At 40.5% G+C, this 13,807-nt stretch overlaps 1 protein-coding gene and 1 long non-coding RNA gene across 5 annotated transcripts in view; one reads left to right on the top strand and one right to left on the bottom strand.

Moving 5' to 3' along the window:
* Positions 1-13,807, bottom strand: part of LOC309340199 — a 186,286-nt gene that overhangs the window by 102,038 nt on the left and 70,441 nt on the right. The gene's annotated exons all lie outside the window — the stretch shown is intronic.
* The window catches only part of SHROOM2 (shroom family member 2), a 104,548-nt gene that overhangs the window by 77,172 nt on the left and 13,569 nt on the right, over positions 1-13,807 (top strand). Inside the window, exon 7 of one of the 4 annotated variants that reach the window (XM_081858654.1) lies at positions 11,865-11,945. The exons of the other annotated variants lie outside the window; for them this stretch is intronic. Coding sequence (XP_081714780.1) covers positions 11,865-11,945 — 81 coding nt within the window. The remainder of the gene's footprint in view (positions 1-11,864; positions 11,946-13,807) is intronic. 4 annotated transcript variants of the gene reach the window in all.

Raw genomic sequence — 13,807 nt, 5'->3', positions numbered from 1 at the left:
CTGTTTACATCCACATAAGACTCCAGGCTGCATTCCTATAATCCCATTTACCTGGCAATAAATCCTATTGAATTCAACAGGACTAATTTCTGGATAGACATGGTTAGGATTGCTTGTAGGTGCCTTTGAACCCCTCACATACTATTCCTGGGGGAGTGTTAACTCTTTTATCACATGTTTTGTTTGTTTATATCTCATCTTTTTCAATCATGGAATCCTTGGTAGTATGTTGGTGGTCCTCAGCAGGTATCCAGGCATTGACCAGACTGAGACCTACTTAGATTCAGCAAGGTGATAGCCTCGTGCCTCCATACCATGCCTTGGGGGAGAGAGAGAAACGTGTAGAATGTACTTTATAGCCAATGTAGGTTTGGCACTGAACTGTATTTCTGGGGAATGCATTAAGTGCTTTCAGCGAAAGTGCTTTTAAGAATGGAACAATGGATAGTTCATTCATAAGAGGAGGTGCCTGATTGTTTGTGTTTTCTTTACTGGGTCACGTTATTCATTTTGGCTTAAAACATTGGCATGGGCAGCCTTGTGTCACTTGATCCCTTCGCATACAAGGAGCTTTGACTATGTCCTGTTGATGGACAGGACAAAAATTGCTTAGTAGGCTTGGAGATTTGTGTGTGTGTGTGTGCATTTTAGCTAATTGTTGCTATCTGAGAAGACTAAAAGTAGGTTATTCCAGGGAGACGAGTTTGAGAACTGTTGTCACAGCCCTTGGAAAGTGGCCCCATTTTTGTCATTTTTAGCACACATAAGTACACAAAAGTGTTTTCCTGCTCTTCACTATGGCATTATGGCCACCACAGTATGTTGGAGCAAAATAGGAAGCATAGGCAGATTTGGTATTGGAAGTGTGCCCTCAGAGCATGGCTGCATACTTGGATATACTGGAAGAATGAAAAACTGAAAGAAACCAAAATTGACGTACTCACCTATCCCTAGCTCAGGTCTGTTTGACCTAGTTGTATCCGCTGCATGAAAGAAACAGCAGCAAACTGAGGAAACTGTGACCAGACACAAAAAAACATGGGATATAATGGAAGTCAATGTATTTTTCAGGGACCTTTTATATATGCATACATGTGCACTGAAAGCATATTTTTAAAATCCTGAAATGGGTTGCACGTTTAACATTCTCATGCAGTACTTTATTATAAGTTTTATTTTTTAATAAACCCATTCCTTTGGCTGTACAGTACTCAATTCTGAACTTTAAATTGTTATAACCCATCCCAGCTGAAGGATGGGTAATAAATTTAATAATAATAGCCATTGATAAAATACATATGGGACATTGGTGTTCTTAGTTGTTTAGTGTAGGACTCCTTTTACTGCTTCCACACCCACTTCAGTGAGCCTAAAAGAGAGACACCAAATCTTCTAAAATCAAGCTTTCTTTCAACATTTGGCATGTAACTGTTTAGTGACCACCTAGTTGAAAAAATATGTAGTTTGTTCACAGTATTTTTTTAGAAGTGGGGCTTAAATATACAAGACTGAAGTCTACCTACTTTAATATAATGAAATTTCTACACATACTGAAGTCACTTTAACATGTACATTTTTTTAAAAAGAAACAAAGCTAATTTTTTTCTGTATTTGGCCCACGTTTGAAGGACATTTTTCGTTCATCTGTAGAAAAGTGGTATTGACATGCTAGATTGGAACTTGCCCATTGTAATCTGGAAGTGTGCATGGGAAACAAAAACCTCTCAGTCTCTGAAATATTAACAGACTTCGAGAGAACATGGACATTTTGTGTTTACATTTACCTTTTTATCAGTAAGCTACAAATCGTTAATTTATAAGAGTCCTGGAACCAGCGGTGTTATTTGTTTTGTTATATTTACACTGTGATTAATGCAAAGCATGGAAATCTCTCTGGCTTCTGAGAAAAAAAATCTAGTTTGTTGTGCAGGCCTGCCATGCTGCCACAGGCAGGTTGCAGCAGCGAGGTGGCAAGTTTGTGCGTATATGTGGTGGCGAAGTTCTTGGAGAGAAAGATTATCAGTTGGGCTCAGGCTAGTCAAAGAAGTCACTAAAAGGGTGTACATTTATAACATGTTTCTGGTTTATGCTATTATAACCCTCTCCATACAAAGTAGCAGGAGGTGAACTGAGTTGCAGTCATACCTGTGACCCAGTTTGCAAGAGCAAGAACTATGATCTACTTTATTTACAAGTTTTTTAGTTGAATAAAAATAAAACTTAATGCAACTTCATTAATAATAAGATTTCATTTATCATATACGGATTAAAAGTTGTTTGCAAGTCTGTATTCTTAAACTTCAAAATTGCACTGCCAAACTGAGAGATGTAGTATTTTAATTTTAATAATAATAATAATAATAATAATAATAATAATAATAACAATAATAATAACAATAATAATAACAACAACAACAATAATAATATCTTCTCCCACCCACCCCCTTTTTCATGTTGCCAAGTAAATAATGCAGGGTAACTTATCTTACCCAATGTGTGAATAGTTAGAAGAAATTTATCAAGCTGTGCAACAGAAATTATATGAAGGGCTCACAAGGTGGCCACTTCTTAAGCTTTTTTACTTTTACCATTTCTGACTATCCTCGTGACTTACGAATGCTGGTTAGGCAGATTTGCCGAAATACTTTATAAGTAAACAAATAAGTAAATAATTTTATTTCATAAAACATAAAATTACATTGTGCGGTATATGTACACACAATTTGTGACTAAGGTTGCAACCTACAAACCCAGGCATCAATGAAGTGACTTCCTAGACCACGTTGGGATGCTTTCCAGAGGAGAGTGTTTCTTGCCCTCATGTTCTCTGCTCAGCATCCCATTGGCAACTGGTTGGCTACTGTAGGAAAGAGCATGCTGGACTGCACAGGCCTTTGGTGTGATCCACCAGGGCTCTTCTTATGGGGAACAAGCTTGTGCATCGTTTCTGACCCTGTTCACACACCATGCTTTCATCAGACATATATCTGGTGGCACTGAACTGCTTGCACATCCCTTTCTTTCTGGTGAATGGCTAAGAATGGTTTGTAGCCTCAAAGGTTATTGCAAACCTTTTTTTTTTTTTTTGCTTTGTTTTTAAAGATACACAGAATGTTTATTTGTGCCACAAATATGAACAAACCCTTTAGTTCCTGTAAACCTACTGAAGGTCTTAAATTTTGACAGCAGGGGCACTTTACTAAGGCTGTGCACAGATATCCCCCTCACCCTGAGATGTGAAGGTAACATGATAGAGCCATTGTTTCTGACATTCCACGTGTTCAATTTTTTGTGTGGCTCTCTCATCTTTGGTCAAACTGGTGTCTGTGTCTGTGTCTGTGTGCAAGATAGCTTCCATTGTTTGTTTGTTTGTTTACCAAACCCAAAAAGTGTGAAGGTGTAATTTGCAGGGCAGTGTGTGAGATTTTGAAGGCAATTATAAAAGATACCTTCCTTGTACCTGTCACAGTTCGGCAATAATTAAGCAAGCACAATAATATGTTTTCTGCAGGTTCCACACTATTGTTTATGACACTAGAATGCTTAATAATAATAAAAACAACGGAACTCACAACAGTGCATTTGCAAAATTCTTTTTTGAGGGGTTAAAAAAGAACACAAAGCTTTGAAGTCTACAACCTTTTCTGCCGAAGGTCAATAATTTCTGGTGATGTAACGTATAAAACAAGCTGAGCCTTCTGTCACTGAGGTTAAAGTTGACAGTGCTTGTATGAACTTGTCAGTCACATGAGAAGGCAAAAACAAGCCAGCTGTTGTGAGGCATGGCTTTGAAAACCATCTGTATGTCAGCGAGTGAAACAGAGGCTGGGGCAGATTCCATTCACTGTTCCTCGCTGGGATGTATTTGCAAGGATGCAGCCTTCCTGAATCCATCTGAATAGCAGCAAAATGTTTATAGATTCTGGTAAGTTAACAAATCTTAGTTCTCCGGTAGCACGTAGGTCTATAAAGTACTGCATTGACTCTTAATTAGTAAGTTCAAAGCTTATTTTTGTTGCTGTCGCTGCCAGCGCTCAGTATTCCTTTTGTTCTTCTAGAATGCAATCCTGACCACAGAGTTATGTGTGGGCAAATCCCACTAAAATCAATGGAACTTCTCTCCATATAACCGTAGGCAGGATTGCAGCCCTTGCCTTTACGTGCAAGATGTGTTTGCCCATCCCTGCCTGCAGAAATTACTATAAAAGATTACAGTGGGTGAGGCACTGCCTGATATAGTACTTTTGTTTTTAATGTATTTTCTAGTTCCCGATTATTATTATCATTATTTAAAGAAACACTGTGACAGAGGAACTCTTTCACTGCAGCAAGAGGCATTGGGCTGTGTGTGCAGTTTGTGGCTGCTTTTGTTTTCACAGTTAGCATAATGCAGTCTGGAATTAGAAGGCAGCGCTTTTCAAAAAACGTTTGTTTTCTGGTGTGAGCCTCGTAGCCTGTCCATCCCTCATTTATGTGGCTTCAAGCCTGTCTTGCTGCTGCTGCTGCTGCTGCTGCGTGATGTGAGATCTCCATACTTACAGCTTTTTGAGCAGAATTGTCACTGCGCGGTGCAGGTTCAGATGGAGATTGCTATTTATTTTTGCTGAAGCATCTGGAAAGATGAGGCTTAGTATACGGAAGCATTGGCTGGGGTTTCTGAAAGCAATTGGTGAGTAAAAACAAAAAAACCAAAACCCTAGTTGGAATGAAAAACTGATATTGAAAGGTGTGCCTGCTTTGTTAACTGATGAAAATAGGTCAGGGGGGTGGGGGAGAACTGGATGGATTTATTTTTGCTTCCTGTTCTTTAGCCCTGTGCAGAATCAGCTATTAGTAAAACACATAATTTTATTTTTTCTCTTATACTGTCTTATTTACTAGTGTTTAGCTGTTGGTGTAGTGTTGGTATTTTTTTAACGTTTAATACCAGTATGCCTTGCTTTGAGACTTCAAAAGAGGGGGTTAATCTCTCCCTCCCTTGCACGCACACACAAAACAATCTTTTTTTAAGGACTAAGCGCAAGGAATGCAAATGATTTTTGTATCAACCCTTTTGCAGCAATGCAAAGTATTCTTTTCTTTTGTTTCAATAGTGATTGCCATTTATAGAATGTGATTTGACTCCTTTTAAGTGGATTGCCTTTTTGCAGCTGGTTTAGAATCTGCTGCAAGAGCCTGGCAATGTATCGTCGTGGCTTAGTTCGCTGAAATAAAATCCTTTTGGAAACCATTTCCAGAAGGGTAGCTGTGTTGGTTTGCTGCCGCAAAAAGAACAAAGAGTCTTGTTTCACCTTAAAGATAAACACATTTACTACAACATAAGCTTTCATGGACGGCTTTCTACTTCTTTAGATATATGAAGTGCTATCCTGTTACAGGTATATATGCGGTTATGAACAGTGAGGTCAGAGGAAAATGAATAATTAGGAATTCAAGAGTGGTAGGTCTGCAAAATAGTTGTTGATAACACAGGTATCCTGGCATTGGTAAGCCAAGTAACACGCATAATATGATTTTTTAAAATAAAAAAAATCAGCCCACAAGCCGTAGCATAGCATTGACCCTTTTGATGTATTGTAATTCGGTAGTTTCATGTTGCCTTCTCACTTTGAAGTTCCTTTGCTGCAGGATGGACACTCTAAGGCTACTTTCACAGTGTCCTGGGAGAGGGCAATGTTTTTGAATACTGGTTTTGAACTTTGCCATTTAAAATAAGAGGTTTCAGCCCATTTATTATTTTGCATAGCAACTGGCCTATTTGCCCTAAATAGAATGCAGAAGGGCATCGCCGGTAGATGGTGGTATATGTCACATTGGAACATGAGCAGCTGAAGAAGCCGAGAAATTTCAATTTCCCCCCATACCATTTTACCAGCTTATGATGCAGTACGGCAAGTACAATCTTTAAATCAGGAATGGGGAAGCTGGATGACCCTCCAGATGCTGTTAACCCCCAGTTCCCATCTGCCCTACCTATTGGCCCTGCTGGCTAAGCTGGTGGGAGTCGGAGCCTTGCTCTCAAATAAGTGACTTGTTCAAATCTGAATGAGATTGAATTTGAGTCTCATTTGTAGTGTAACTATTAGGTAGCAGTTATACTATTTCTAATGACCTAACTTAGATATGCATCTTAGACTTATAGTGATACTGCATCTAATAGGCATTTTTCAGGGTCATGGAAATATATTTTAAAATATCAGAATATATTTTACAGGGGTTATAGCGTGTAATCTCTGTAATATTTTTGCACTTGCATTTTCTCTCTCTCTTCCCTTTCCCTTATATCTCTCAGGAAGTCCTTGGATATGTCTTCATGTGTTCCAGTACTTTTAATTTGCTTGTTCTGTGAGCAGATCCTTCTTTATATTTAGCTGTACACACAGAGAGAGATATAGAATTGGTTATATAGATATAGCATTGTTTGCAACACACAACTTAGATCATAGAATTGTAGAGTTGGAAGGGATCCATAGGGTTCAGCCCCCTGCAATGCACTTCTGGGCGCTGTTCCTAGCCTAGGAAAGGGGAGGGAGACTCTGTTACCCCTGCAGAAGTAAATGTGCCATTTTGTAAGGCTTGCCTGCTCAAATAACAAACCCAAATAAAGAGAAAATATCTCTGTAAACCACAAGGCAAAACACAAAAGTCAAGGTGATCAAACAGTAAATAATAATGCTGTATTTATTGTTCATAATAAATATTTCAAATGCAGCCATTGGCATTATAACCATCAGCTTTTGTCAACACATAGGCTGGACAATATAGTGTTATTATTTATAGTTTGTTCACCTTGGATTTTTGTGTTTTACATTACGGCTCAAATGGTAATAACAAAGAGTGGCGTTCAACTGCATTTATCTCATTGAAAGCAGAGCAGACCCATTGAAATAAATGTAAAATGACTATTTTAGATCCATTAATTTACCCTGAGTGAAATTTACTTCAATGCCAACCAAAGTTGTCATCAGCAAGTTTCAGAAATGCATTTCTCTGCCTTTTTGTTGTATATGCATCAGTTTCAGACTGTTATAGATTTATAATAGGCCCATGTTTGATTTGTGCAGCCTTCATCACACATCTGATCATAACCTGCTTTGTAGATTATAATGCTACACAAGTCGGACCCATAACAAATACTGCAGCAGAGACTGTTCCTGTTCAGTGTTTGTCAATCAGCCATGCCCTTCTCCAACACAAGCCATTTCTTTCTGCCTCCCACCCAGTTTTCAATTCTCCCTCCCAGAAATCAGCATTCCAATGGCCCCTAAGGATGCACAGTCTTCATTGGCTGTTAGTGCAAAAGAAACCCTTGAGAAAAGCCCATATTCTCACAAACCTCCAGGTTACCCTGAGCCTGCGGATACATCCCTCTTGAGCACGGGTGGTGCCATTTTGGCTACGTTTGTGCAAAGACTTAAATGGGGAAAAGAGGGAATGATGACAACTTGCTTATGATTATAGGTAAGCATTAACCAAGTTCATGAGGATAGGCTTTGTTCTAGCTTGTTACAAGCATTCTTTTTCCACCACGGTATATTTATACTGTGTGGGTGTGGTATAGCCTGGGGCTAAAAAGAACTCTGTGCCCTGATGTTGTAGCCAAAACTTCTCCCTGGTTTTTCAAGGATCAGTGATGTTTTGCTAGGTGAGAAGAAAAGCCCTGGCACGTCCATGCTGGTGAACTTATTAGGACTCAGAATTGCAAGAGGAGATGGCTGTGCAATGTGTAATTAATTAGGGAGCTTATTGCAGTGTGTGTGTGTGTGTGTGTGTGTGTGTGTGTACGTCTGTGCACCAGTACCTAAATAGTGTTTCCCTGGGCCAGGTACAGACCTGTAACATAGCTCTTCCCCTTACTTGTTTTATCTTACTCCAGTTCAGTTTGTTTAGGCTGCCTATGCTTTAAACAGTATGGCATATATGTGCATTCATTATGTACAAATGGAACCTGCAACAGAATGTTGTAGTGTGGAGTCCTCCTCTTCAGGGTTTCAGCCAGTCGTATCTTTTTCTGGGATACTCCATTACACACATTCCCCCCTCCCCATATTCCACCTCCACGGTCTGAGACAGTATGCCTCTGAATACCAGTTAGTGGGAATCGCAGGTGGGCAGAGTGTGGTTGCGCTCAGCTCCTGCTTCCCACAGCCATCTGGTTGTCCACTTTAACCATACTTCCCATCAGTTTTCCCAGGGCAGAGTTCTGAGATCATAAGGAGACATAAATAAATGATAACTCCAATGGGATAAGAAATGCAAAGCTTTTTTAAAAAAACTGGATCCAACCATTGCATTATCAGAGCTGTCTACTCTGCTAGCTGTTTCAAAGAGGGCCAAGATTAGTTGGGGAACTTGTTGCCCCATATTCCTGGACATCAACTCACATCAGCACCAGCCAGCATGGCCCAATGGTCAGGGATGGTAGGAGTTGGAGTCCAGCAATATCGGGGGTGGGGCATAGGTTCCCCATTATTGCCTTAGGCCTTGCTGCCTGAAATTCTCTAATTGGAAGTGCTGGCTGAGATGGCTCAGTTGTCAGAGCATGAGACTGTTAATCTCAGGGTCGTGTCTTTGAGCCCCACATTGGGCAAAAGTTTCCTGCATTTCAGGGGGGTTGGACTAGATGACCCTCATGGTCCCTTTCAACTCCACAGTTCTGTGATTCTGTGAACCAATAATCTGTGCATCTCCGCAACCCACAGCACACTGTTCAGAGGCTTCTCCAAGTTCCATTTTACCTGTAAGAATGCTAGGGCACCTGAGTTCTGTTGCTTTGTGACTGGAGCACTTTGCGATTTATTATTATTATTACTTTATTACTTTGAAAACCACCTTTATTACTCATCCTGATTTTCAATGTTAATCATTTGGGGGGGGGGACCAGGTGCAAACCAAGCGCAGCAAACTCAGCGGGTCCTTCCCAGCATCACAACTGAGGTGACAGGGTAACCATAACAGCAAAAATTGGTCCAGGCTTGCTCCATTGCTTCCTTGCTGTAGCTCCAACTCTCCTCCACATCCCAGTGCTTGAGATGAAAAGCATCCTGTCACGTGCACCAAGGCACACACATTAGTTTGCTAACTTTCCCCAGCACAAGGAGGAAGTGGGGACGGCAGCCAAAAATGGAACGGCAAGGGAGAGACAAAACAGACACATTCATTTCACTGGCATGGCAGCTCTGCCAGCTCATTTGTGAAGCTGGGATGCAGAGTGGCTGAGCAATGTACTTTTGGAGTCCTCTCTTGATGTAATGTCTGTCCTCCGCTTTGGTGGCTTCAGAGAGCTTCTCATAAGCCACTGTGATAACAGGATGCTGGGCCAGATCTGATCCTGCAAGTCTCTCCTTATAGGAACATAGGAAGCTGCTGCATGCTGAGTTTGACCATTGGTCAGTCTAGCTCAACAATGTCTATACACTCACTGGTAGTGAGTCACTCTTATATAAATTATTGGGGACATATTCCCAGTTAATCATGCAAAGGATTGCAGCTTAATTTTCCTAAGAGCAGGCTTGCACATACCTCAATATATGCATGCATGTACGGTATTTAACCTGAACACAATGCCCTTCAATGGAGTTTACAAACTGAGCTGGGAGTTATTACATGTTTTGCAATCAAATGGGATTTCTGTTTAGCATCTTAGACTATTAAGGATATATATTTATATCTGTGTACCTGAATGTTGTTGTTTATTTGGCTGTATCGGCTACATAGTTATACACCTTTATGATTTCTAACTATGTGTAGCCTGTACAGCCAACTAAACAACAGCATTCGGATATACATGTGTTTCCCTACACTATAAAACTCAAAAGTGGTGTGCATAGGGTTTCAGATGCCTTCCCATTAAGGCACTGGGTAGACGCAGATTTGCTTAGCTTCAGTATGGTTACATCATGTGCTTTCAGTCTGTGCTCATGTCAAACTGGGTGAGCATTAAGAGGTTTTCAGCAGAACAGGGATTAGGAGGAAGAACAATGCACAATTTAGATGTATCCCTACAGAGCCTGACTGTTACTGCATGGAACGTTATTATACAGCTTTGGGAGGAATCCTTAAGAGTATCTCTGAATTATTTTTTACAGCGCCACAAATAATGGCCCATAGTCAAGTCAATCAGATTTTTATTGCTTTTAGTCAATAGCCATTACAGTGTAACCAGAGGGGAGGGGAAAAGGAGGCTATCCAATACAAGTTAAACACAAACACTTTCAATAATGCTTTATTACATACACAGCCCAACAAGACAACAATAAAAACCTACCAACATCATACGAATCAATATGGCTAACTTGACCTAACAGTCGTTGTCCCCTCACACACCCAAACAAATCCTACTGCAGTCAACCAAAGACAACCAACCATTCCCTGCCCCCACCCACCTTGCTCACTACCAAGGAAAAATAATAAATGAATAGACAGACAACCTACCCAAGTGACACTGACACAAAAACCCCACACATACATTAAGTAAAATAATGTAAGATTTACTACCCCCTCTCCCCACTTCTCTTCTCCCCCAACTGTATACTGTATACAACATTAAAGTCTCACATTGAATGTAACTGATCAGTAGAAATGATTCTGTGACCTGAAAAAAGAGACAATGCACGTACTTTTGTAACCAAAGAAAATATTTAATTATCTATTTATATCTATACACACACATACACACAAATGAGTATGCCGTAGAATGCTTATACAAAAATGAAGCCATTAGTACTTAAATTACCACCCTGGGCCCATTTATGCCTACTTGCAGTTAGATTCAGAACTGGAAGGTAATCTGTGTATACCTCCTTAGGATAATGAAATAAGAGCCACTTCACAAAGTAGCATATGATGATGATGATGATGATGATGATGATGTTGGTGGTGGTGATGTTGATGTTGATGATGATTAACTTATCAGTGTGGGAGGCGAGATGTGCAGCTTTGCTTTACACCCCTCGGTATAAACACTGCTTTCAAAATATTGCCTCTGAAATATTGCCTGTGGGTTTGAATTTTAATATTAACACTAGCCACCTGAAAGCTCAGGCGGTCAAGCAGAAGACTCTTAACCTCCAGTTCATGGGTTTGAGCCCCATGTTGGGCAAAAGATTCCTGCATTGCTGGGTGTTGGACTAGGCGAACCTCAGGGTCCCTCCAACTCTACAGTTCTGTGATACTATTAGGCCAAAGAGCCAGCGGAAGAACTCCAGAAGTGATTCCTGTGTGTACACATGCCTGTGGAGGTGACAGAAGCCTGGGTTAGGAGAAGTTGAGTTTTCAGCCCTAATCAGGGGGGTGGGGATTCTGTTGGGGAATAGGGAGATAGGGCTGATAGGCTATAAAGTTATCTTTTATAGAAGGGGAATACTTCAGTGGGAATTGTTCCCTTTGTTCAGATGTGACCTCGATACATGAAGCATTCTGAATTACGTTTCTTGCGTGTGTTTGATTTGCAAAGTCATGGACATTGTACAGTGGTGCCTCGCAAGACGAAATTAATCCGTTCCGTGAGGCTCTTCGAATAGCGGTTTTTTTGTCTTGCGAAGCAAGCCCATTGACAGCTTAGCGGATTAGCGCTATTAGCGGTTTAGCGGCTTTTAGCGGATCAGCTGATAAGCGGCTTAGGGCTTAGGAAAAGGGGGGGGAAAGGGGGAAAACCCCGCAGGAACTCGCAAGACATTTTCGTCTTGCGAAGCAAGCCCATAGGGAAATTCGTTTTGCGAAGCGCCTCCAAAACGGAAAACCCTTTTGTCTAGCGGGTTTTCCGTCTTGCGAGGCGTTCGTCTTGCGGGGCACCACTGTAATAGTAGGTCCCTCCACCCCAGTATGGACTTCTTGATACTTAACTCTGCTGTCACACTTTGCAGGTTTTGCCTCTGGGTTCTTCTGCTGCTTGAAGCTTTCTTTCTTTTCTCCTTTCTGAACAGTAAGATCCAGTCTCTTCAGGGGTAATATGCTTGGCATGTGTTGCATGAGAAACCACCACCCTGGATGTGTAAACCCCTTTGTGTTGAATTTGGTTAGATTTTCCTTATAGCCCTAATGGTCAGCCACTTCTGCAGAAATTACTTGGTGCTCTGAACAGTATTCTGTTGGTGCCAAGCAGAAAATCTCGTAAGGTCATCCGAATGACAACGTTGTTGTATTCATTTTGCTACTTCTGCAACTGTGCTAGAAGCCAAAAGGATCCTTAAAGAAGTTGTATCGGAGACTGAAACTCTTGTTCAAGCATGCCATGTCAGTTGTACATATTGTCAGTTTTGGCTTCCTTACAGGCCCTTCTCAAATTTGCATGCTGAGATGCAGAGTGTCTTTCTTTTCAATGTTGAAATACCTCTCCAGTTTCCTGTTTTCATCTTCCTTGCATGAACACGCATTCAAACGTGCAGTTAAAAAACTAGGAGAATTTGTCTGCCTTGGTGCATCTCAAACAATATAATAACAAAATGAATGTATACTAATGCCTTTTTTTTTAAAAAAAGTTTTCTATAAGCCATTTCAATAGGAGTATAGCAAAGGTTACTTCCATTTGCTAGCTCCCTTTGTATATTTCCTACCACCTGATTTAATATATTAAAGTCACCATGACAAAAGCAGTGCCAGGCTGACAAGGAATCCTACAGGGAATCCCAATGCATATCTCTGTGCAAAGAACACAGGCACACTGCAACCTACCCCCTGGGGTATTTGCAGCAGACAAGCCCTTGCAACACACACACACACACACACACACCACCTTGTGTCATCGTAGTGGCCATTTTCTAGCATATAATAACTCTGTACCAATTACCTAATGTCCATCTGATGTCTCAATTTCATTCTTCTTCAGTATGCTTTGGGGTGGCTCATAGATGAAATAAACTTACATTTGAGTGAAATTCTTCTGTTTTTGAAGTTAATGGGCAGACAGATCATTGGCTTCCATCAACCCAGGGTCCTTAGCATCCATATTTAATTCTTCAAATTACATTAAGTTTGCTTCCATAACTAGAATAGAAGTTCCACTCAAGGAACTCCCTTCCCACTGGAGACCCACCTGTATCTAATTCACTTCCCAGAGCAGGATGGCTTCTGGCACCTCAGCTGGTGTTCAGATGCATCTGGAAAGCTGGATTCTGTAAAAGCCATTTATGTAAGGGTGCTTTAGAATGGAAGCTGGCGTCCTCAACTGTTGACCAGAATGAAGAATGACTCCTTTACCCGGTCGGTGTCTTAACAGTGCTAACCATAACAACAACCCCCAAAATGATAATGTAACCAAACTTTCATTATAATAATTACTTAGAATGTATATTTTTGAGGTATGTGGCAAAAGTTGGGATGAAGAGGACGATAGTATGTATGGTAGGTTAAGGTTACCAGATTTTTTCCCATGAATCCGGGGACACTTTTCAACTTCAATGGATTTTGTCAGGGCACTGATTTGTAGGTGGAAACGGGGACTTATGGTAACCTTATGGTAGGTGCACTTTAGCAGAAAGATGGGTAAAATAATGAAACATTTGGAAGCTGAAGCAGCATACTAAGAACCCTTTTACCCAACTATATAAATAAAATTTAAAAAATGATTTAGACATGCAATGAGCAGTGGGAAATCTGATACCTTCCAGATATTGTAGGACCCACAAGCATGGCAGAGATGATGAGGGTTAAAGTCCAATAACATCAGGAGGGCCACAGGTTCCCCATCCTTATCCTGCAGCTAATGAATATATAAGGATTATAATATATATAATAATAAATAAAGGTATAAAATCTGTCAATCTCACATATATATTAGTTTCAAATAGATTCTAATGTTGGCTTCATT

The sequence above is a fragment of the Podarcis erhardii genome (assembly GCF_964252035.2).
Source record: "Podarcis erhardii genome assembly, chromosome: 4".
NCBI lineage: Eukaryota > Metazoa > Chordata > Lepidosauria > Squamata > Lacertidae > Podarcis > Podarcis erhardii.
The sequence above is the reverse complement of the archived record's forward strand: the minus strand, read 5'-3'. Positions and strand labels throughout refer to the sequence as shown.